The following is a 23,155-nucleotide window of genomic DNA, read 5'->3' as shown; positions in this document are numbered from 1 at the left end:
CTTTACCCAAAACTTACCACATCGGTGACAACCAACCCCACGGCTAGCGGTGCTAGCGCGCTCATCACATTCGCTGAGCCGTTGGTGATGCCCATCAGCGTGCCCGCATAATTTGGTGATAGATCGATGTGATTCACCTGGAAGCCCAGATATGTGGCAGCACTGATACCGACGGTGAGCGTAAGCAGCACAACAGCGAGCATGGCATGTTCCTGCGTGACATAGCCCAATGCGATGAGTGAGATCATTGGTATCCAGTGACCGATTGAGTTGAAGAATTTGCGATTGAATGAGAGCGATACGTTCTCACGACGCGCCAACACCTTGGACAGGTAGATGAAGAAGAAGCTCAGCAAACACATAACGGCATAGGGTAACGACGATAGCAACGCACTATTTTTCATATCCACGCCCAGTATATTCTTCATGTAGTTGGGAATTTGTGTTAGCAACGTCCAGAAGCCCCACATGTGCGTGCAGTGTACAATGATGAGCGATAGAAATGGCGGTGAGGTGAAGATCTTCACCCATGGCGTAGGCGCAACTGTGCGCGGCGTCGAATCAACTTGACCCAACGAGTTTTCTATGTATTTACGCTCCTCTAGTGAGATCGTTTTATGTTCCGCCGGCGTGCTGGCTGAGAAGAAGAACCAACAAATGCCCCAAACGATGCCCAAACCGCCAGAGATGTAGAAAATACCAGGCCAGCCGAGTGAGGATTCAGCAATTACACCGCTTATGGCCAAGACGACTACAGTGCCGAATTGCGAACCCGAATAACAAAAGGTGCTGAGCGCGCCACGTTCATCAACAGGCGCCCATTTGGCCAACATAGCGTGTGTCGCCGGATGCACCGAACCTTGCAGCAGTCCTTGTACGACGCGTAGTGCGAAAAGTAATTGCCAACCGCCAATTTTAACAGCCAAAGGAGTGAGTAGCGTTAATGCAGAACAGAGCGTGATGCCGATGAGCAGAAGTGTTTTGGCGCCGTATTTTTGTGCAATATGTCCACCAGGTATTTGTGTAATGATGTAGCCCCAGAAAAAGCTGCTAAGCACATACGATTTGGTGCCCTCATCCCAGTCGTAGACCTGGAAAAGAAATGTATGGTTAGAGATCGTTTTCGAGAAGGTAAGAAGAACGTAAAGAAATCCTACAAGTGTAGAAAAATATGTTATTTGTAGTCAGAGGAGGATTTATATGAAGAAAAGTAACGGCAAAGTAAAGGACAACCTTCGCATAATTGTTGCAGTGAAGCTTACTATTCAGTTTACAGAAAATATTTGGGCAAAAAGAAAGAAAGTTTACTCAAGCATTATGACTTTTTCTGCGCTAGATTTTTCATGCCTAGAAAAAGTTGGACTAATGGATCATTGTTATGCCGGGGACCTCCTAATTTTCTAAATAGATCTGAGCTTACCAAATTATTTTGCATATCTAAATAATATTCATTTCTATGTATTTACACACAGGAGGCAGTGTTTACGTACCCTATGTCCTTTCGACGGATTGTTATCTAAAAGCATCAGTTCTGATAAGTGGTCTACCGATCAACAGAAACTGCTCTAAAAAGAACCTCTCCCACTTGGATTGTTTCTTGCTGCTTGTCATTAGGCGGCGACTTAAGAATGTTTCGAATTTCTTAAAAGTTCTTTCGTATATCCTTTGGAAAAGGCTCCGAAACTGTGAGCTATACAGATTCCGTTGGGCCCACATGTTACTAAAGCGTTAGCACTTTCCATGCTCCCAACGCCTTCCTCAGGTGAGTTTGAAGTTGCCCACAAAGCTTGATTTAGTTTTGCATGAGCCTCACAGTTAGGCATGACAATTAACCTTCTACGAAGAATTTACCATCACATATTTCAATCACAAAGATTTCCGCTTGAAATATATTTGAGTTGTTTTTGTGATGGCACTACTAAGCCCCGCCTAAGTCGGGTTGTTCATTGTGCTTGTCGTCAAGCTAAACTAACGATACGACCAGAAAATGTGCCGTTTCGACGGGGTTGGACCAGAGAAAGAGAGAGAGAAAGATGGATATTAGCTGAGTAGGCTTGAGTGGGCATGTGAAGAAATTGTTGTTGTCCACATGCTGAACACTCATTTGGTATGTCGGTTTCAGCTTCGATAGGTATTAGCTCAGACGGTTATAGGGCTAGGGTATTTTTCTGTTCGGGTCCTTTCGTGCACCTTTTTTGGAACCGCGATCCAAATGCTTGTATTCATAAGTATAACAGATTTGGAACCACTTGCCAATCGTGGTTATTGACTCTCATCAAGGGTCCCTTTCAAGCTTATTGAAACTTAATTTTGATATTATTTTGTCTGTGAGTTTCCTGACGGAATCGTCAAGGAATGGTCTTCAAATCACTTGTTGCTAATCCAAGTGAAATGTAGATAGCATCGTACTTACCCAAAATCGTTTTGATTGAGATACACATTTTTTGGCGAATCTCCTTTGACCTTTTAAGAGACTATGTGTACTTATTTTAGGTCTGCTTAGGTAAGAAGTGGTTTCTGGAAAATATGAAGCATATGTACGCTTCGATGTGTAGCATATTCGCTAAACAAGTTTTAAATAGCTTGCATGAGTCAATCAATATTCTAGGAAAAAAAGACTTGGAGTGAGCAACTAAAAGGCATTTGGGGAACAGTGATAATTAAAGGCATGGCAGGAGAATATGTGGGTAGCCACTTCTAGCTAGAAACTTCGTAAGGGATTGGACTTATATTTCCGAAATTACTTGTTGGTGTGTTGGTAAAGGCGGCCGCCGTAGCTCAGTGGTAATAGGTGCATGCTACCACTCGTTAGGACTCAGAATAGATCCCGGTCCGACCGTTATAAAAGTTTTTTTCTAATTGCAGTTGCTCCTCGGCAGACAATGGAAACCGCTGAGTGCATTTCTGGCATGCAAAAGCTTCTCACAAAAGACCATCAGCCATTTGTAGGCGGCGTTAAACTATAGGTCTATCCATGTTTGTGACAGCACCAGGCCAAAAGTGGACAAGAAGCTATGCCAAACACTTCGTAAACTATGTAGGTAGTTGTTGATGTGGGTTGATTTTTTCCACAGGGTAAGATGTAGGAAATTAGGGAATGAATTGTCAAGCTTGCTTTGGAGTCAAAACGCATTCGTCATTGTGCCAGTATCTCCAGGATTTCGACACAACAAACTTGACAATGAACGATGAAAAATCATTCTAAAATACGTACAAATCAATTTCAATGCAATTCTCACTCACCTTAAGATCGCTATTCGTTGAATTTCGGTCTGTCATCGCAACAATACCCACGCTAAGGTTGACGCGTAACGCATAGCAAATTGATAGGCAACAAAAACACAAGAAGCATTGCACATGTCTCGTCCCGATAGCCGGAGCTGTAAATAGAAAGAAAAAACCCAAAAGAATAAGTATTTAGTTAGCGTATAAATATGAGTTATCGTATGAGTATGTATGTAAATACAATGTTGTATACAATTAACTATCTGCTCTGTAAGTAAATAAGCAAATGCTTATCAATAAATGTATATGAAAATGTAGTATATATAGCCTGTACACAATAGCGTATTTAAGGGCAGAAAATCGTTGAATTTGTGTCCACGAACTCAGGCTGAGCGTAGTGAATGAGCAGCACTGCACGGCGTCAACTCATGATGAAAGCAAGGTTCTAGAAGGTTGTAGATAAGCTACAAGTGAAGGTTTCGCGCAGAAGATTAAGTGAACGTATTGTTAGATTTACGAAACATTGGTAAAGATAATATCCTTTTCGCACTGCACTTTCAAGCGAATTACTCTTACGCTAGCCGAGTCTGTGTAATCCTTACTTCCTTACTTTTTAATTGCATCTCAGCGCAGTATTAGTGGAGTCCAATGCACTACACGTAATTTGTAATTTGTAATTGATTTAATTTAATTTAATTTTTATTGCCGAAATATGGTCACGTTGCGTGCACAAAATGAGACTGACTAGATGCGAAGTGTGGTCCAGTGTTTAAAGGAAAGTTTTCACTTTCATCTAGCTCATATATTAATATGTACATATGTACATATGCATGCATCAATGAATATAAGATATGCGAGTATTCACATCTTTACATACATAAGTATGTATATACACTTGTAGATAAGAGTGTTTATTTGTAAATATATTTGAAGTCATCTATATGCATACATATGTATGTAAGTGCGTGCATTTGCTCAGTATCTCTTACTCTAAATGACACTTAACAGTACGTGCATGTACAGAGCATTTGTGTGCATGTGCACTTGTATATATGTATGTAAGTACATACATATGCATACCTCTTGTTGCAGCCATCACTCAAGCCTACTCCGTTGGTGATCGCTTCCTTTAGCTAGGTATAAACATACATATTTGTCATAGATAAACGTTTATGAGTACCTAAAATCAGCGTTTAAGATGGACAGCCTGTCTTAATGGCACGCAGCAAGTCGTCTAGTAAGTCAGTTAGGTTGGTAAGGCATGACGTTGTGTAAATTCATACCTATGTACGTACATTGATTGCATTGTTTAGACTAGAGCGTACAAAATCTTTTTTAGCCGAGTTAGAATCTAACCAAAGCCTCTGACTCACAGAGCTACTTTTTTTTATTTATGTGATGACGATATCATTATGCAGAGAAGAAAAGTTAATTAGATTAAAAACTCAGAGGTACACATACGTACATCAGCAGATGCATATGCCTGTATGTATGTATATAAGGGTGCACAACCAAAAAACCGGTAACATCACAAAACTTATTTTATTTTAAGATTTCTGCCAAAAAATATTTCGGAAAAAATATTAAAATTTATCTTAGCTATACAGTTTTTAATTTCATTTATTTTAAGTCTATTACTTTAATTATTTTACAGACTAGATTAATTGTAAAATTTCGTTTTTGTAACATATGATAATTTTGCGCAAATATGTTGTATTTGATGTCAACGTACATTGCCTCAAATATGAACATTCTATTGGAAAACTTACCAAAGTTTCTACAAAAAAAAAGAAAAAATTACAAGATAAATAAATTTAATTGTAAGAACGTAGACAAGCGAATACATGCTAACAAAAAAAACGCTCTTTGCAAAGCCGAAGCTTTATACTTATGTACTGCTCTCGTTATCAGATTGATACTAAAGTGTTTACCAGAAATTATTTATTAATTTGAAAGCATACATAGATAAATATATCCACTTCCAAGGAAAAATTTTCGATAAAAAAACGAGGTTATCCGACTTGAGTAGATAACTTTTTATTTAAAATCATGAACTTTTCTACAAAAATTTTATACACGCCTATGTATGCGTGTATATAAAAAATAACAATGGCATTGCGGCACATGACAAAAACTGTAATACATTTTGGGGGCTACAAAAAAAAAAAAACAAAGTGAAGACAAAACGATTCCTCAAACCATTGATATGAATGGCCAAACATCTTCGCAGCCATGTTAGAAATATTCAAAAATCATACATGCATACGCATGTATATTAGGGTGGTTCAAAACTGCATGTGAAAAAGTTAAGTCGGAAATTTTATGCTCTCACCCCTATTTTTATATTCTGAAATCAAAAAGTATTTAGAGGTCACTCAAAGCGCTCAAAGTTTTCCAAGTTTCGATCAGAAAACTATGTTTCTCTTCAAGAGATTCCCAATAATAATACCCAATTATTTACTTAATCATTTTTTTATAGTAACTGTATTTTATAGGTCCGCCAAAAACCACAGAAAATGCAATGAGGGGACCAATAAAAAATCTTTTGAAATCATATGATAAATTTTTTTCTTAATTTTCTTTCTTTTTAGTAGTGTTATAAGTAGAAAAGATAAAAAATAGTAGGTACAATTGCGTATTTTTTTTAAATATTGTTATGTCTCACGTTAATTATATATTTTTATATAGATATACATTTTTTGCTGTCATAGGATTTGTGTAAAAAATTTGCTAATGAACCTGTTGAAATGAAAAACTCTACTGTCTTTCTGTTATCTCACATCAGACATTTTTTAGGCATTTAATTTCTATAATCACACTTGCACGCCATTCGTTCCAACTGAATTCCTTTCCTCTTGACGTCATCCGTATAGCCGACCTTTCAACTCGCATATTTTGTTTAGATTCATGTCATAGTTGTTTAAAGTTATGTTAGCGTTATAGCTGTCAAACCTGACAGAAAAATTTATTATAACCACTGAAATAGATTAACAAACTTGTGGATGGAAAGATGCAGTTGGTACATATTTGAAATTTCTCTGAGATACATACATAAATACTTGCATAGCATATATGATCTTGATAACATTTTTATCAGAAACCGATACATGTAAATATAAGACTTATGTGACAGTAGCTGGATATTTTGTATGTATGAAGAATATACATATATAACAAAGTGATGTACTTTTATTATTAGTCTTGAAAAGGAATAAGTATACTGTTACACATTACCGCCACTATTTTAAGAAAATTTGGTAGAGTTTTATAAATTAATAAAAAAAATTTGTTTACTTTAAAAATATAGTTCAGACTGCAACAAACACCTTAAAAATAAAAGTTTAAAACTTCGTACAAGACTAAACAAAATATCAAACTATCATAAAAATTTTAAACGTTTTAATAAAAAATTTAAGAAAATTTCACGTATGCCGTTTAATGGCCCATTTAATTATGGTATAATAAAGTGCAAGTTTGAAGCGGCTCAAAGATCTTCGGGATTTACGAAATTTTTTTGGCGGCCTGTTCTAATTTTTTCCATGTAGCGAATGTTTTTTTTTTTTATATGGGAAATATGTGCAACATCCTATGGAAAAAAATTTCAAACTCAAACTGTGTCAGAAAATTTAGAAGCCAGAGACCGAGTGCAACAGCTATGATCGAAACTAAACGTCTTTCTCGTAGTTGTTCCCAAGAACGTTACCTAAGAGAACAAAATGCGAGCAATACTTTCGGGAACGTTTCTATGAGAACAAAACGGGAACAAAAGTTTAAGAAACATTCTCTCGAAAAACAATTTGGGAACCAGAGTCTCAGCAACTTTCTGACACAAAACGAATTGGGAATAAGTCCTCTCTGATTTATTCGCGAAGAAAGTAACCGAGAACAAAATTCCTCTTCTAGCTTCCATTAGTTTGAAATGTTTGAATATTAAAATTTATCAAAAAAGAACTGAAAAAATAAAGTAAACGAAAGACTTAAGAGAGGAACTTTTCTTGCACAGCAAATGAAAAATTGTTCCATAAATGGACAGTTCACCCTAACGATGCACGATTTGAAAGTTGAAATGATCTAGCTTTCATTTATCGTGGTTCTCAATGAAACGATTTTCCATCAAAATACGCAGATGCCCCTCTCACTTTTGTGGTCTTATGTGATCCGCCTTGAAAAGGTTCTCGATACTTTCGTTCTTATTTTGTTCTCATCGGAAACGTTCCAAAAGTTTTTTTCTCATTATATTCTTCTTCAGAACGTTCTCGAGAGTTTTGTTTGCACGTTGTTCGTTTTGAGAATGTTTACGAGAGTTTTGTTCCCATTTGGGTCTTTTGTGGTGATGTTTTGGACATTATATTTGGTTCTCGTGTAGAACTAAACCAAAACTGGAACGCGTTCACTAGAAACCATGATAAGAACATAGTAAGGTAGAATCGCTCCTTCCTTTCTTCGGGCATCATTTTTACTATATTTTTATTTATCAAACAAGTTTTATAAATTAAAGCAATATCTAAATTGAAGATACATTCGATTGTACAAGTATTTCTGCCTTGAAAAAGCTTATCAGAAAACCGTTTTCCACTCGGAGGCGGCGACAAAATTCTAGGTCCGTCCATTTGTATTTTAACTTAAGGGCGTACACCACAACTTGGAGTAGAAGCTCGGCCAAACACTATGCAAGAGTTTAGCGACAAAATATTATTATTATTTTTTTATAGACAAATTAGTTTCTGATAAGTCTTCTAACCGATCAATTAACAATGCAGAATACAAGTATCGTGCTTATGTATAATTAAAAATCATTAATGGTAATTCAAAATGCTTTAAAAAAATCTACGTATTTTAATAATTTGTAATAAAACGAGGAAAGCGCCAATTCGATTTAAGTTGCGCTTTTGTATTTATAAAAGCTTCCAAAACTGGTTTCGCCTTAAAAAATGCACAGTTTTTAACGTACACACCCTCTAACAGTGCCAACCGTGCACGGCCAACGCCTTTTTTCATTTACATATCGCACACCGTCTTCAAAAGAGTCACAACTCAATATTTGGCATTTTTGAGATTATGCGCCAAAAATGTACATAGAGTTTTTATTTACCTTTCAGCAAAAGCTGGAGCAAATTTTTGTTATAATTTGTTTAAAAAAAAACCTTAGGTAAAGTCGCACTTGTCCATATGACTATCATGTGCTAAGAAATAGTTTTTCACATTCTCTGACAAACGTATTATTTTGAGTTGTGACTATTTTGAAGACGGTGTGCGATATGTAAATTGGAGTTTCTTTAGAATACCAAAGATGAGAAAATCCAGTTAAATCTGTAGTTTATTTACTACATTTGGGGTGTTTCCACGCAACTTAACGACACGTTTTTTTGTAATTATTTTCAATCGAATTTTTTATTAAATTATTTATGGGATTACGCCAACACAGCTACGTTTTCTTAAACTCATCGAAGTAACACTTCAATTAAAATTGCAATGAAATTTTTTCTGAATGCAATGCAATGCATGCGTAAGTAATTTTAAATTTTCAATGTAATTAACAAAAAATGAAAAGAAAAGTTAAGCATAACATCAGTTTAAATTGCTTTAATCTGCAATACATTCCAATGCAAAATGCACATTTTCGTTTATAATTAGTTATTCTACTGCCCTCATTGCTGGATGTTTGTTGCTGTTGCACTTGTGCATTCTACCACCAACTACCACTTATTCTGCGTCAGCAACTATTTAACAACGCTTTTTTTTATATGTAATATAAGATGTACATATGTTTGTAACGGCATAACGATTCGAAGATATGAACAAGGCTTGAACGTGTAATGGCGTTTGGTTATTTTTAGAAACACGCTGCAAGCAGCAAAAGCACAATTCTACACTTGGCATTTAGTCAACCACAAGGGAATCCTCTAGTTTTGCTTTTGTATTTTTTTTTTTAAAGCTGCTTGTGCACTGGTTCATTGGCGCTGGTTGTGCACTGGTTCATTGGCACTGGTAAGTCCATTTGGATTTGTACGTATTTGTCTGAAGAAAAAAATATATATACAGAACTGTGTAACTTTTTGGACATGTCGACCCAAAAATATCATAAAAAAACCCAGTAGATGTTGTTTATTATGCCAGCTAAGGGCTATTTTCACAGTAGACTGTTAGTTGTCTATAGATTTTCAAAACAGAAATTGATAGTTCAATGCCGAATGTGATTTTAAGCTTTACTGTGAAAATTGCCTTAAGTATTTAGTTTTATTATTGTTTTATTATACAACTCCCCCCATTAACTTGATTTACAGGCAACTATCTTGAAAACACTTTTCTGTCTTTCGAATAACGAATTGAAAATTTTGCTAGCCAGGAGGTTTTAGAGTTATTCCGTTTGCCTTTTAGCAGGGTCGGATTAAGAATGTGGCGGCTTGGGCCGTTATAAATGTGGGGGCCCCTTTGTGAGTTCATAATTACATACAATTAATTGGAAATAATAATAAATTTCCATTTTTTTGTTCCGCCGCGGCCCCGCCGGCCCTGCCCTTAATCCGGCGCTACCTTCAAGCAATAACTTTTCTAAACATAGAAACATTTTAACACTGGAACAGTTCAGTTTACATAATATGAACTATGTATTTCTTAAAAATTCAATCAAAAAATATATATATGTTTCTTTTTAAAACAATAAAATCTAAAAATCAAAAGAATATTAAATAAAAAACCGAAAAGGAGAAAAATGAGCCTACTGAAAGTTGCAGCTACAAATATAAAATTAAATACGCTGTCTGACCTCAGCAATAAGTTGCCAGAAGATGTAGGACCACTACATTAACACTATAACTCTTTATAACATCCTGTGGATCCATTAATTGAAGTTACCTTCTACATGCAACACAATTCTAAAATTGAAACTATCCATTCTGATTTTATTGTAAAAAATTCCAAACACAAACAATAATAAATGGCCATCGGATATAACATAAAACAATGCACGAATAGTAAGTGGCAACCCTGACAGCGACCCCTAGAGGTTAGCTGTTTTAATCTGCTAATTATAGACACCACAGTTCACTGAGTGTATTAATCTACATTATGGTGTATCAAAAAAAAAAACATTTGCGGATTTTGCACCGGAATTATAAAATTTAAACCGTTCAACAATATATTTCGGAAAAATATTAAGATTTACTTAAGCTGCACCGGGGTAAAAATACTTTCAAAAATCACATTATTTCCATTCCGATGATCAAACTTTTAAGCTTAAGCTCTTCTTTCATGTGAAGTTATTTTTGGGAGAAAATTTCATTGGAGATATTTTCAAATCGGTCTAGCTCATGTATGTATGTATATCTTAATATATTTGCAAAATATTTAGGCGTTAGTGTTAGAATAGAAGAAATTTTATAATTCCGATGGAAAAACAGTAGGTACCTATTCGATTTTGTATGGAGAGTGGTGCACCGCACCTTAATATACATACATATGCACATATGTACATGCGTGTATACGAATGGCTATATGTAGTATGTATGAGCGTGTGTGCTAATGTGTAATGACCCTACTTGCAGTTGCATTTTAAATTAATTCCTTGTGGGAATTTCCCTTTTCGTTTGGAATTTTCTTCGTTCGAGCTTAATTGAGGGTTCAAGTTGTTGGACCTGTTTCCTTTTACGTAGTCACATCAGCACAATAATTGTTTTTTTTTTTCTGTAGGCCTTCGCACCAACTCCTCATGACTCAGTGAGTAATGTTGACGTCGTTGAAGTTTATCTGCTTCTTCTGCATTAAACGCATTAATTTCACAGCTATTTATTTGCTTACTAGCAACCGGCTGCTTGCCAAGCGCCTATTTAGCACATATGTATGTATGTACATTAGCGTGGTCCAAAAATGCATGTGAGAGAGTAAAGTGTGCATTTTTATGCTCTCATCCCCTAGGATTGCTCTATATCGAAAAAATTTACCCCTATTTTTTTATAAAAAAATATTTAGAGGTCGCTCAAACTTTTCCGTTGTATTTTATAAGGGACTTTTCGTAGAAGTGGTATAAAATTCTTGAAAATCAATATTTTTCGATCGGAAAACTCTGTCTCTTTCCGGGAGACTTCCAGTAACAATACTGAATTGTTTATTTAGCCATTTTTACTACTGACGACAGATTTTTTATTTATCCGCCATCGTATTTTCTGGGGGTTTTGGCGGACATATAAATGGTACATGTGAAAAAATGGTTAAATGATTTTTCGATCGAAAAATATTGATTTTCAAGAATTCCATACCATTTCGACGAAAAGTTGTTTTTTTTCATGTAAAATACATGGAAAACTTTGAGCGCTTTAAGCGACCTCTAAATATTTTCTTTATTTCAAAATAAAAACTAGGGGCTTATTTTTCGATATAGAACCCTCCTAGGGGCTGCGAGCATTAAAATTCCAACTTTACTTATTTTGGACCACCCTAATGTACATATCTATGAACACACTTGCTGCATACTCGCTAATCTAGGTTGCTGTTATAAACAATGCTATGCCTACATACAAATAAAATTGTATTAGCAACGTGATTGCCAAGTCTCGTGCGATTTAGTTGTCGTCGCCAACACCGCTGGGGAATATTTTGCTGTTGCTGTTGCCGTTGGCGTTGTCATCGTTGGCGCTGCAGCTATTTGGCCACTTGCAATGCGTGTATTTTTAGCCATGTGCCACTCACGCGAAGCATGTATGTACTTATGTTTACTATCTGCATTATTGTTGTGGGTTTTGCTGTATATTTTTATTATTTGTTTCGTCTGTTTTTGTATCGGATCGGCTTTATGCACACGAATGCGCAATTTACTAGATATCAACGTTCTCTAGCGATCAGCATGTGATCGTTTCACTTACTATTATAAAAAACTAAAATCTTGTACATAATTACTTCTTGACGCTCTCACTCTCATTCTTCACTTATATTACCTCTTGGGATGAGGGGCCGAAAGACAGTGATTGGAAAGGGGCCACAGGTGAAATTGTAAAAGAATGTGGCAAAGCTGACAAAGGGGTCGCTAGAGTAGTCTTTTGTAGGGGACTCTTGATCAACATTAAAACTGGGCTCACACCTCACTTTATTGTTTTCCAGATTAGAGGTAGTTATCATTAAAAAAAGCAATAAATTGATTAACTTACGTCGACCGGTATGTGTATATGTATGTGTCTACTCTGTTAGCCAAGCGGCTATCAGGGCTTTGGTCTCGTCCACGGTCGATCTAAGCTTGTCTTTCCTAGTCGGTATTATATGGAAACTATGAGGCGGATAGGAAGGACAGAGTCTGAATAGTCGGTTTCACTGAAAAAAAAAGTTAAGATACAAAATGTGGATGAAAATAAGGATCTGTACTACTGCAAGTTCGTCTTGGCCGAGGATGGATAGGAGGAGATCAAGGTATCTCTTTAGGTTGATGAAGATACAACTGTTGGTTGTTAAGTTGACAGCACATCGTTCGATTCAAATACATGCGGGGAAACTAAGTAAAATCACACTGAGTTCTTGCTGTAGAGAACAAAATGGTGAACTCATCACAACACTTCCTATCAAACTGTCCAGCCTTTGCAAAAGTGCGGTTTAAACCAGCGTTGCCCTTTTGTGCGTATTTCCCCGAATTCGGAGAAATTTTAGTTTTTGTGGGTAATGTTTGGGGAACGATATGTTGTGGAGATATTTGGGGAATTCGTGTTTTTTGGCATCAAAATAATACATACATTTTTTTTAAGTTTTATAGAAATACTGGGTTTGGAAATGTTTTCGATTTTATATTCCAAAAGTGTTTCTAAAATGAGAAATTTAAGAAAATGGTTCCAATCAGTCCTAGTTCCGGAAAATTATGAGCATTAAAAAAATAAGGGGTTTTTCAAGAATCGATATTTCGAAAATGGCTGGCCAAAAAAATTTAAAAAGTGTCAGTGGTGCCTCTTTCAATTGTTGCTAGATATAACATAGAAAAATTGTGAAAAAATCGGGGATTCAAAAGCCAAATAGTGTTCGAATTAGGCAGGAATGCCCCATATATAAATATACTTGTACGAGTACCTACATATCGTCACCTAAAATGCAAAAAAGACGTAACAAACATCGTCGCTAAAATTCAAAAAATCGTAACTAATAAAAAATTCGAAATTCAGTTTTTGATTGATGTGATGACAACTTTTCACGACTTTTTCCATTTCAGTTACGATGTTGGTACGTTTTTTTTGCATTTCAGGTGACGATACATATGTACATACGTGTCGTATTTTTCTCTCATCTAGTTTATATTAGGAGAGCCCCCCCAATTGTATTTGCAAACGTCTGAAACTGATCAGGTTCTATTTTCACTGTTGGAGGGTACAGCTACAATTTAAATATTAATTTGTTTGCCGGCGCTGCAATTATAAGCAATTTATAACAACAGTAACAGCATGACAAACATGCCTTACTCAACCAGTTGCTCGTTGCGATGATAGTCGTCATCACTGATGTCCATGCGGAGTTGTTTTGGAGACGTATGTAACTCGCTTGATTCGCTCGCTAGTGCCGCCACTACCGCTACTAGCTCGCAACTTAGCGATGCCAATCACATCGGTGAATCTACTCGAACAAGTTTTTTTTTTTGTTTTGGAAATGTTACACTCACGTGATGGACTGCGCTCAACGTGTTCAATGGATTTTATAAATGGAAAAATGTGTTTTTTTTCTGTCCGGGAATTTTTTATCTTAAAACTTTTATTTTATTTAAATACTAGTATATATGTATATGTACGTTTTTAGTTTTCTCATTTAAAATCGCAGTTCATTTGTTTTGTATAAAATTACTCAGCGTTTCGTTATGATAATTTTACTCTAAAGCTTCGTTGTTAGTTGGTGTATTTTTAGTTTCACGACAATATCGGTATATTTTTATGGTTGTTGATTGTTTTTGTTTCGTATTCATTGAATAATAAAAAATTTCACGATGCAAGTGTGCTTAAATAATTAGCTGACTTGTCCTTTTTGGTTTGATAATTTCTGCTGTAATTTTTGGTAGTGGCAGTAAGTAGGCGTGCCACTTGTAAGCGAAGAGTTCAGGCATGAAATTGGGGTGTAAACAAATCCTAATTAAGAAATTTTGATTGCAGTGTAGCATTCGAAATGGCATTTTACGTGGTTGAAAGTGGCATAAGAACTAATTAATTTGCATTTTAAATGCAGCATTTGAACTAAATAAATTTTTAAATATATTCCAAATTTTTTTTTTTTTTATGAAAGCGCTTCAAACTTAATTGCTCTTTTGTGGTAGAGCAGCGAACGAGTTTATTGTTAAAATTAGCACAAAAAATGCAATTAAGATAAAATAACTTGAAAAAAGCGCGCAAAAAAATTTGAAGCTTTCAATGCTTGCGGTAAAGCCGAAGTTTTCATTCCGGAAGTTTGCCAAGCGCGCTAAATTCGAGTTTTACACGTAAACAAAAAACAGAAACACGTTCCCTTAAAGGAGTGCCGTGGGATGAGAAATTTGCATACTCCCACACTGTCAAACACAATGCCCCCTGTTGTGTTCATTCTGGTGTACAATAATTTAGGCAAAGAAAAAAAAAATTATACACTTTAGTGACGCATCAAAAAAACGCGATGCGAAATTAGGAAAGTGGCTAACTGTGTTTTTGTTGCAATGATATTTGTATATGGATATAAGTACGTTTAAACAATTAATCAGATATAATTGCCAAATATGATTGTTATTTATAAAAAATAATAGCCTCGAGATTTCGCAGAAAACCGCAAATGCATACACATGCACGTGGGTATATATGTAAATATGTACATAACTTCCGTTCAATGCCACCGCCTATCGGAGTAACCAATGACCGCTGAAAATTCAAATTACTAAGATTGCTCATGCATAGAGAGAAAATGATAATTATTACAAAAAAAAGTAGAACAATAAATTTATAAGAATTATGTTGGTATTAAAATAATAGCAAATATGTATGTATGTAAATAAATTCTGGGTATTCGAACATCAATTGATAAAGTCAATGTCAATGAAAATCATTAAAATTAATCAGTGCGCTCAAAGCAAACAGAATACAATTAATTATAAAATAAAATGAAACCACTGGTTGATTCTTCACAGTTACAAATGACCGATTTGCAATAATAATAGGCACGCATTTTCGGCATAAAGTTGTTTCACAGAATGGCATATTTTGGCAAAAAAGTGTATTTGGCTCTTAATTAAATAAATTGAGCAAGCAAGACCACTTTTTAATTTCAACGAAATAACGTATGTATTTACATATATACATATGCACGTATGAGTGAAAAGACTTTGGTAGACAAAATTAAGTAGATAACGAATGGAGTCAAGGACACTACCGAAATAAGCTGAATTACAGCCAAGGTTATAAGGGCATTCGATATGCCCATAAGGATAAAATCGTTATACAGGAACTAAAAGTTGGGGGGAAGCCAGCAAAAAGCCTTAAAAATATGACTACTAGAAAAAATTTTGCTAATTATGGTTCCACGCTGGCACGCCCCTGCTAAAATTTTAAAAATTACAGCTAAATGAATTAATGGATTGTTTTTTTTATTGTCACCAAGCATATTATTCTTTAACTGTATGCTCAAAGTAGTTTTGAATCACCGTTAATTTTTTGCAATTTAATTTTATTTTTGTTGAAGGTGTTGCTCATTTTCTCTCAAATAAAAATATCGTCAAGCATAGTTTGTATGGAAGAAAAAATGGTATGGTAAAAATCAACATCAAGTCACAGCTACTTTAAACTTGCCCTCTATTACACTAAAATTGAATGGGCTACAAAAGTGAATACTCAAAATATCTAAAAAAAATCGAATTAAAAAGCTCGATTTTTTTTTTCAATGTTGCACAAACATTGAAATTTGGATTTACACGGGTTTTATTAAAGAATAAACTATACTTAAAAAAAAAAGTTTAAACTACAAATTAATAAAATAAATAGCCAAATTCAGTCAATATGTAAGTGTCGTTTAGTTGTAGTAAGCACTGTGTCCTTGGAATATAGAGTAAATTATTGTGTTTAATCACGTTGTCGATTTGTTGCGATTGCTGCATATTTTCAAATTTAATTTGATGTTAAGGAACTCAGTTAAAGGGAGTGCTATAACCAACGCAAAATTCACTTTTAAATTCGCACTTAAAATCATCGGAATTTTATCATAATCTTTTCAAGGACTCGCGATACTTCTGGTGTGCACTTAGTGTTGTAGCAAATATAGCTAATCATGTAAGTGGAGTTCTAATGTGGATCAAGGAAAAATATCCCAGGCAAGATATGTTCACTGTGATAGTCATCGATTGAGCTTTGCTCTGTCAGTTCCTTCGCTACGGGACTGTCTTTGAGTCGCCAGTCAAGTGGCAAATTTTTCAGGACTCCCAGAGTTTTTGCTGCAAAGTTCCCTCTGTAAAAAAAAATTCCGGCTAAGGATCTGACCCCTCGTTATACCATAAAGGCTAATACAGTTGTAATTCGTATCATGGAATGACAGAGTCGTTTTAGTATATTTCCGCCGGGTGATTTGCCAATATTTTTGGCGCAATTGATAAAAGCATGTCCCTGAGTATCGAATAATCCAGTTCCAAACTTCCCACTGAAAAAAGTAGGCGAGTTTGTAAAGGGTTGCGTCACAAGCAAGTAATTAAAAAGGACGACTATTGGGTAACGTTTATATGCTCATACAAAAACTTAGAAGTACCTTTAATGTGTTCATTTTCCTTTAATTAGAGCTTAAGGAAATCAGTATGTGACTTTCCTTGAGGTGTTATCTGGTAACATACATAAAAAAATGTTTCGACGAATCGAATGAACTTCCAGGTTTTTACACGAACTTACGGGAAGTTAGAGAAAAAATGTTCCCGTATTCCAAAATCCAGTAAATGGTAGCGATTTTTGGAGAGTTGTGTAGAGAATGAAGTTGCAAGATTTTTCCCGAACTTATTTTTCATGTAAAATCATGAAATTAAGTAAAATCAAGTTGATAACGAAAAATACTAAAGTATTACCGTAAGTATTATCGTTTCATATGCAATAAACTTAAAATGTATTGCTTACCATTTAATCGATTTATTTATGTATTTAATATCAAAGAAAATTGTTTCACGTTTTTATAGAATAAAATGCGTTTTTGTGTTCCCTTACGTTTTGGTTGTTACTCACTTTTTACTCTCAGATACCAACAGGGTTGCTTGATTTGCTAAAGGAAAATTTTTCCCGAGCGTTCTTTTGCCGCCAGTTTACAAAAAAACTAAGCTATGCATACATAGTCTCCCTGTCTTGTCAGCAGAACTAACCAACACCAATAACTAAATTATAAATTGAAATAAATAGTTAGGTAATTTATGTGTTGAAATTACGTCGCAGAAATTCTTAGCTGTTCATTTTTTGCAATACACATTCATATTCACGCTTATCTTAAGTACACATGCATAAGTGCGCCCGTGAGTAGTTAAAACTAGATTCTAGAATATGAAGAAAAACATTTAAAATAATTAATTAAATGATAAAATTTATTTCATCAATAAACGTAAATAATAATATTCTTTCCTTACCGCTCTCAAGTGATAAGTACCACCAACAATTTTAAAAATCTTGCAAAGCATTATCATTTTAATTTGATGAAATTACATCAGGGTATTCAAAAGTAGATAAAATAAGTTTTCATTTGCATCATCACACGACGTTTTTGGGATCAAATAAATTTTGGGGAGCATGTATTGAACATTCTCTAAACCTACGTCTTCTTGCAGCTATTTGCAACTGTTGCATAATTAATTTTTTTTTTAATTTTTACTTGTTTTTTATACTTTCTACACTTAATAAATGTTTTTGGGATAAATGTACATTAGGGCGGGTCAATTTGTATATAAGGGTTTTGGCAAATTGCATAAATAGGTTTCTTAGCATTTTGCTGTAGTGTTGCAAAGAAGTTCTTAAATTTTATATAAAAATATGGTATAAGCGGTTTTTTGGTATGAGGCATCCACTACTGTGCTTATCTTTTTCTTACCATAGGGCGCAACAGTGAAAATTTTCACATTTTCTTCGAAACCTGTTTTCGCAATTTGGCAAACTCCGAATATATTTTAACCCAAGGTTTCTTCGGCAAATTTGCTTAGAATTACACTTAGAATTCTTCTATCTTATACACGCATAGTAAAAAAAAAAATGACCCGCCCTAATGTACACACGTATATAAAATAGATTTTTATTTAGTTAAAATCTCCAAAAAAGAAATTTGCTTAAACAATTTTTTCATAATTTTTTATTTTATTTATTTTTCCACGAAAAGTTTCTGGCAACACTGTAGGCATGCACATACTTAAGTATTTACAGATTGAACATCGTATAGTATAGGAACCGCTCAAAGTGCAATCGGCAAAGGCTTTTCGAGGACACAATCGCAATCGCATTGCGAAATGTGCCGATCGATGGAGTAATATGTACCTACGTTGATTTTCGAGAAAAGCAAATAAAGCAATCTTATCATCCAACGACATTTGCGTCGAAAATTTTTAATCAACTTTAATGTGGTCGCGTGAGATCGCTATCGATAAAGAAAAAAAAAATATTATGCACTAACTAAAGAATCGTGCAAGTTATTTTATCGACAGCTTGTTATACTACGACTATTTTGATAGCAGATTTTATTATAAATTATATAATATTTATATCAGTAATGGAATTTTACGTTACTGATTTAGTCTGTGTACAGCCGTTTGAAGGGTTATTATTATATAAAGTTGCCTTTGCCATTGCGTCAGACAGTTGTTTACTTCGAATAAATTGTTATTGCAACGTTCATTTGAAGATAAGTTTGTCGATTTTTATTTTTATTTATTTTATTTTTTTTTGCTGGAAGTGCTTTATTTGCTCTCATATTAGATTTTGATTGCTTTTTTGCCTAGTTTGTTTTTATTTCGTTCTATAATAAAACTAGTTCTAACTATGTATAGTATGCACATTAGACTGGTTAAAAAAATCGAGTACCTTTTTTTTCAAAATCCTCTGTGAAATATTTTAGAGACTCTGAAAAAAAGCCTGTCAAATTTTAAGATTTAAATAGATGTCACTCATCGCGGATTTCTGATTTCCATATACATAAATAACACAGAAAACAATTTTATTTCAATTTAAAAAATTTCATAAGAAAGACTCTTATGATTTTGTCATATATGCACTCCTACAAAAGTTAGACAAGGTTAAAGATTAAAATTTTCTAAAAACTTTTTAAAACAAATTCTAAAAATTATGAATAAACTTGTGAAATTTTGTTAAACCACTTTAATAGCCCATATAATTTTAGTATAAGAAATTTTTTGAAATTTTTTCTCAACGGTTTTGTGCAAAAAAAAATTTCGACTTTTGGAGGAGTGAATTTATTAAGAAATCATTACAAACTTTTTTACAGCCTTCAAAAATATACATCATTCATTCCGATATGTTGACCTGAAGACAAGTATGTTTCCGAAATTGGAAAAATTTGTTGCCCCTAACTCTCTCTTAATATTCAAGGCTTAGCTTTTGACAAGCGTCTTTTTTCATTGTCCCGAAAATATTTCACAAAGGATTTTGAATAAAGAAGATAGTCGACTTTTTTAACCAGTCTAATGCACATTTGAAAATTATTAGGTATATTTTTTGCAAATCAATATGTTATAAAACTGTATGTGATAATACTTATCACCACATGAAAATGTAACTAAACCGCTGTCACTAAATTGACACATTCAGAAAATTATTGAGAGAGATACATACATATTTGAACAGATTAGTCACAATAAACATTGAGGCCGCTGCTTATATATATTTTAATACTAGCCGGCCACGTATGCGTGTACATATGTATACCCCACCTTTTAGTCCAACGAACAGTCCACATCTTTTAATTTTTTCGCACAGATGGTAACCCTCTTCGAGAAAATAAAACTTATTGCACATGTGAAGGTCAAGCCCTTTCATTTGATATCTTATTTCCTTAAATCGAATGATGTGTACAATCTGATGTCGTTAACAAAAATGCCTTCACTTATTATATGTAAGGTAGCAATTTTTAAACAGGTGGCAGCCCCACTAAAAAAGTTAATTGCACATCCGGCGACCATATCATTTTACTTGGTTCATCATTTTGTAGTCCAAGGAAGGGTGAAGATTTTATAATTTTTAGTAAGTTGGCAAAAATCTAGTGCAAATCCGTTCAGTAGCTTTTGAGAATAGCTGGGTAAAAAAAGCTCTACTTTGCTTTATACTATGCAAGGAAGGATACACATAAGGCATACAAGTAAGTTTTAAAGGAGTGTATTGCCCATCACTAGCTATGTGTTTTTCCCACTTTTCTGGCTATTCTGTGTTCTCGTTTCTGCGCTGTAGAAAGAAAGTTTAATCCAATCTTCCTCCAGCTGGGTGGGACAGCGAAGAATCCACTAAAATGTGCTACCAGAATGATCACCTCCGAAATTTACAATTATAGCGAATCTTATCTTTTCTACTTCCAAGCGCTGACCCGTAAGATACCCAAAGAGGGGTATTGGAGTGTCTAGACCTTTGCGAAGTGTGATTTTAGGAGGATGTCCAACCGCACCGCGGCCGGCTCGTTCTATTAAATAGCAGTCGTATTTCATTTTCCATTCGTTTTCGTACATAAAAAAATCTTGTCCGTTTCGCGACTAATGTCCGGCACGAGGTTTTTGGTATGTATTTACCAAAAAAAAAAAAACAGAAAAAAATAATCAAAATAGCAAACAGAATAAATCCAATAATTTAAACTAAAATTAGAGACGTTCAAATAAGTAAATAATTCTGTTTTAATTTTTACAAATCGCTTTCTTTAGCCATTCGCTGACATCAGTCTTAAATTGTTGTTCTTGTTGTTCACTATTCCATACATGTATAAGTGTGTACTCACACTTATTGTTGCTATATTTATTTTGCATTTTTATTTGTTTTGTTTTTCTTTTTTATGTGGAAAGCATTTTTCATCACACTTTGTTGTTGCTAACTTTTTGGGGTATTTAAAAATAAATTTCTATAAATTTGAACCAGCCAGTGTGCTAATAAATAACTACAAACGAAATGTCTGCTGACAATGTTTTTATTATTATTATTATTTGGTCTATTGTTATATTTTTATAGCATACATTGACTTTGTTACGTTGCAATAAAATTTCTTTGGCAAGATTGTTGTTATTATATATGTATTTATGTATATATATTCTTGTTATTGTCCGCAATTTAACTAAAATAACGCACACTGACCAATTAATATACTCAATGAAATTTAAATAAATGTAGTGTGTTAAACAAAATAACCATCTGGTAAGCTTACTAAACGAACTTCACCAAGCAGATGTTTGATTTTAATTGATTTATGTTAATTATTACTCGAAATAATTTGAGTAATTTATGACTTTCGAAATGAATAATTTTCCAAAACCCGATTTTGTTCTTATATAATTTATTTTTAAAAAGATTTGTATCGCACTAAATAATATGTATTATAATATGAATAAATCACATAACAATTAAATTCTGGTTTGTCATTAGTGTCATCTGCCTCTTATAATCAATGGGTGTGTATATAATGAATTTATTTTCTTGCATTTGTTAATGCAAATTTTTCAAAGTTATACCAAGTTAGTATTTTTTATACAATTTAAATTTACATAACGTATAAACAGATGCAAGTATTTTTTTGAAAGTATATGAATGTAAAAAAAAATTATTTCTTAAAACTGTATGGGAAAATATTTCTACATAAATTTGGAAATGTGTATTTACATATTTCTACTCCCATAAATACATACAATCAGCGTCAAAATTATGATTACCCTTACTTTTTGGAAATGTTATTTATTTATATTTTATAGTACGAAACCAGTGCTGCCAACTCCAAAGGTCCGAAAATCCCATTCTCCTCTGAAAAATTACCTGTTTATCCCAAAAATTCGAAAATCCCATATATGAATGTTAAGTTTTTATTAACATTGTATCGCACACGATCTTTAAAGTTAAAAAAAGTTGGCAACACTGTACGAAAAGTACAGCTATGTAAAAGCCAAAAGTCTGGCTCGGTAGAACTTCTCACGCTGATTTCAATTGTACCAAAATTTTTTGGCGCCATTAAAATATAAAGAAGATACAAAAGGGTAAATTTAAATGTATATATATGTAAAAATTAATATCTTATAACCGATTAAAAACTAGTAATGTCAAAATAAAGACAATTATTTTTATATTTCTGTTGATGTACATAATTGCTAAGCTTTTTTATATGTATTTTTAATCCAAAAATACTAAAACACGAAAAAATTTATATTTTTTCATAAAATAATTTTTTGTAAAAAATTGCATAATTAATGCTAAAGAAATTTATATTATTTAGAGAGTAAAAGTTATTATTTTTAATTTGATGTACATATTTTCAAATGAACTGTTGTTGATTTTTAAGAATTGAGTGATAGTGAAAGAAGTTCTGCGCAAATATACTATAATAGTACCCGTTTTCCGCCCGCGGTACTTTTTTTTAATTATAAACATTATTAAAAAAAAAAAAAACGGAATAAAAATTTGTTGGGTGAGGTCTTCAATTTTAGGGTAGTCATTAGAGTAAATTGGGCAGCTTTTTATAGAAATATTTTTGCACCACCTTAATACGGCAAAATTTAAGTCGAAATTGTTTATACATACATACATATGTACAATTTTTTTTTTTTAATTGCGTTTCTTTAAAATTTGTTTTAAAAATGTTTATAAAATATATGTATGCCTTATAAAAGGCATGATGGCAAATTATCCCTAATTTGGCATCAATACTTTTATAATCGGTGATGTATTTTCAGAGATATTATACATATAAAATATAGAAAAGTTGAACTTTAACCTCTTTGTTTTTTTGCTTTTTTAATCGACTTCGAAAAAAGGAG

The 23,155-nt window shown here is 33.7% G+C and overlaps 1 protein-coding gene across 3 annotated transcripts in view; it reads right to left on the bottom strand.

Moving 5' to 3' along the window:
* Window positions 1–23,155, bottom strand: part of LOC118743031 (putative inorganic phosphate cotransporter) — a 31,556-nt gene that overhangs the window by 788 nt on the left and 7,613 nt on the right. Inside the window, exons 1-3 of one of the 3 annotated variants that reach the window (XM_036475499.1) lie at window positions 3,836–3,983; window positions 3,244–3,380; window positions 18–1,091 (exon numbers count right to left, since the gene is read on the bottom strand). In XM_036475499.1, the coding sequence (XP_036331392.1) occupies window positions 18–1,091; window positions 3,244–3,380; window positions 3,836–3,848 (1,224 nt within the window). In that variant the 5' untranslated portion in view covers window positions 3,849–3,983. Of the gene's footprint in view, window positions 1–17; window positions 1,092–3,243; window positions 3,381–3,478; window positions 3,738–3,835; window positions 3,984–23,155 lie in introns of those variants that run through there. The other 2 variants (XM_036475500.1, XM_036475497.1) reach the window with 2 other exon arrangements.

This window comes from Rhagoletis pomonella, unplaced genomic scaffold (genome assembly GCF_013731165.1).
Source record: "Rhagoletis pomonella isolate Grant_MI unplaced genomic scaffold, Rhpom_1.0 Rhpom_scaffold_00007, whole genome shotgun sequence".
Lineage (NCBI taxonomy): Eukaryota > Metazoa > Arthropoda > Insecta > Diptera > Tephritidae > Rhagoletis > Rhagoletis pomonella.
This window is presented reverse-complemented; position numbering and strand designations above follow the sequence as displayed.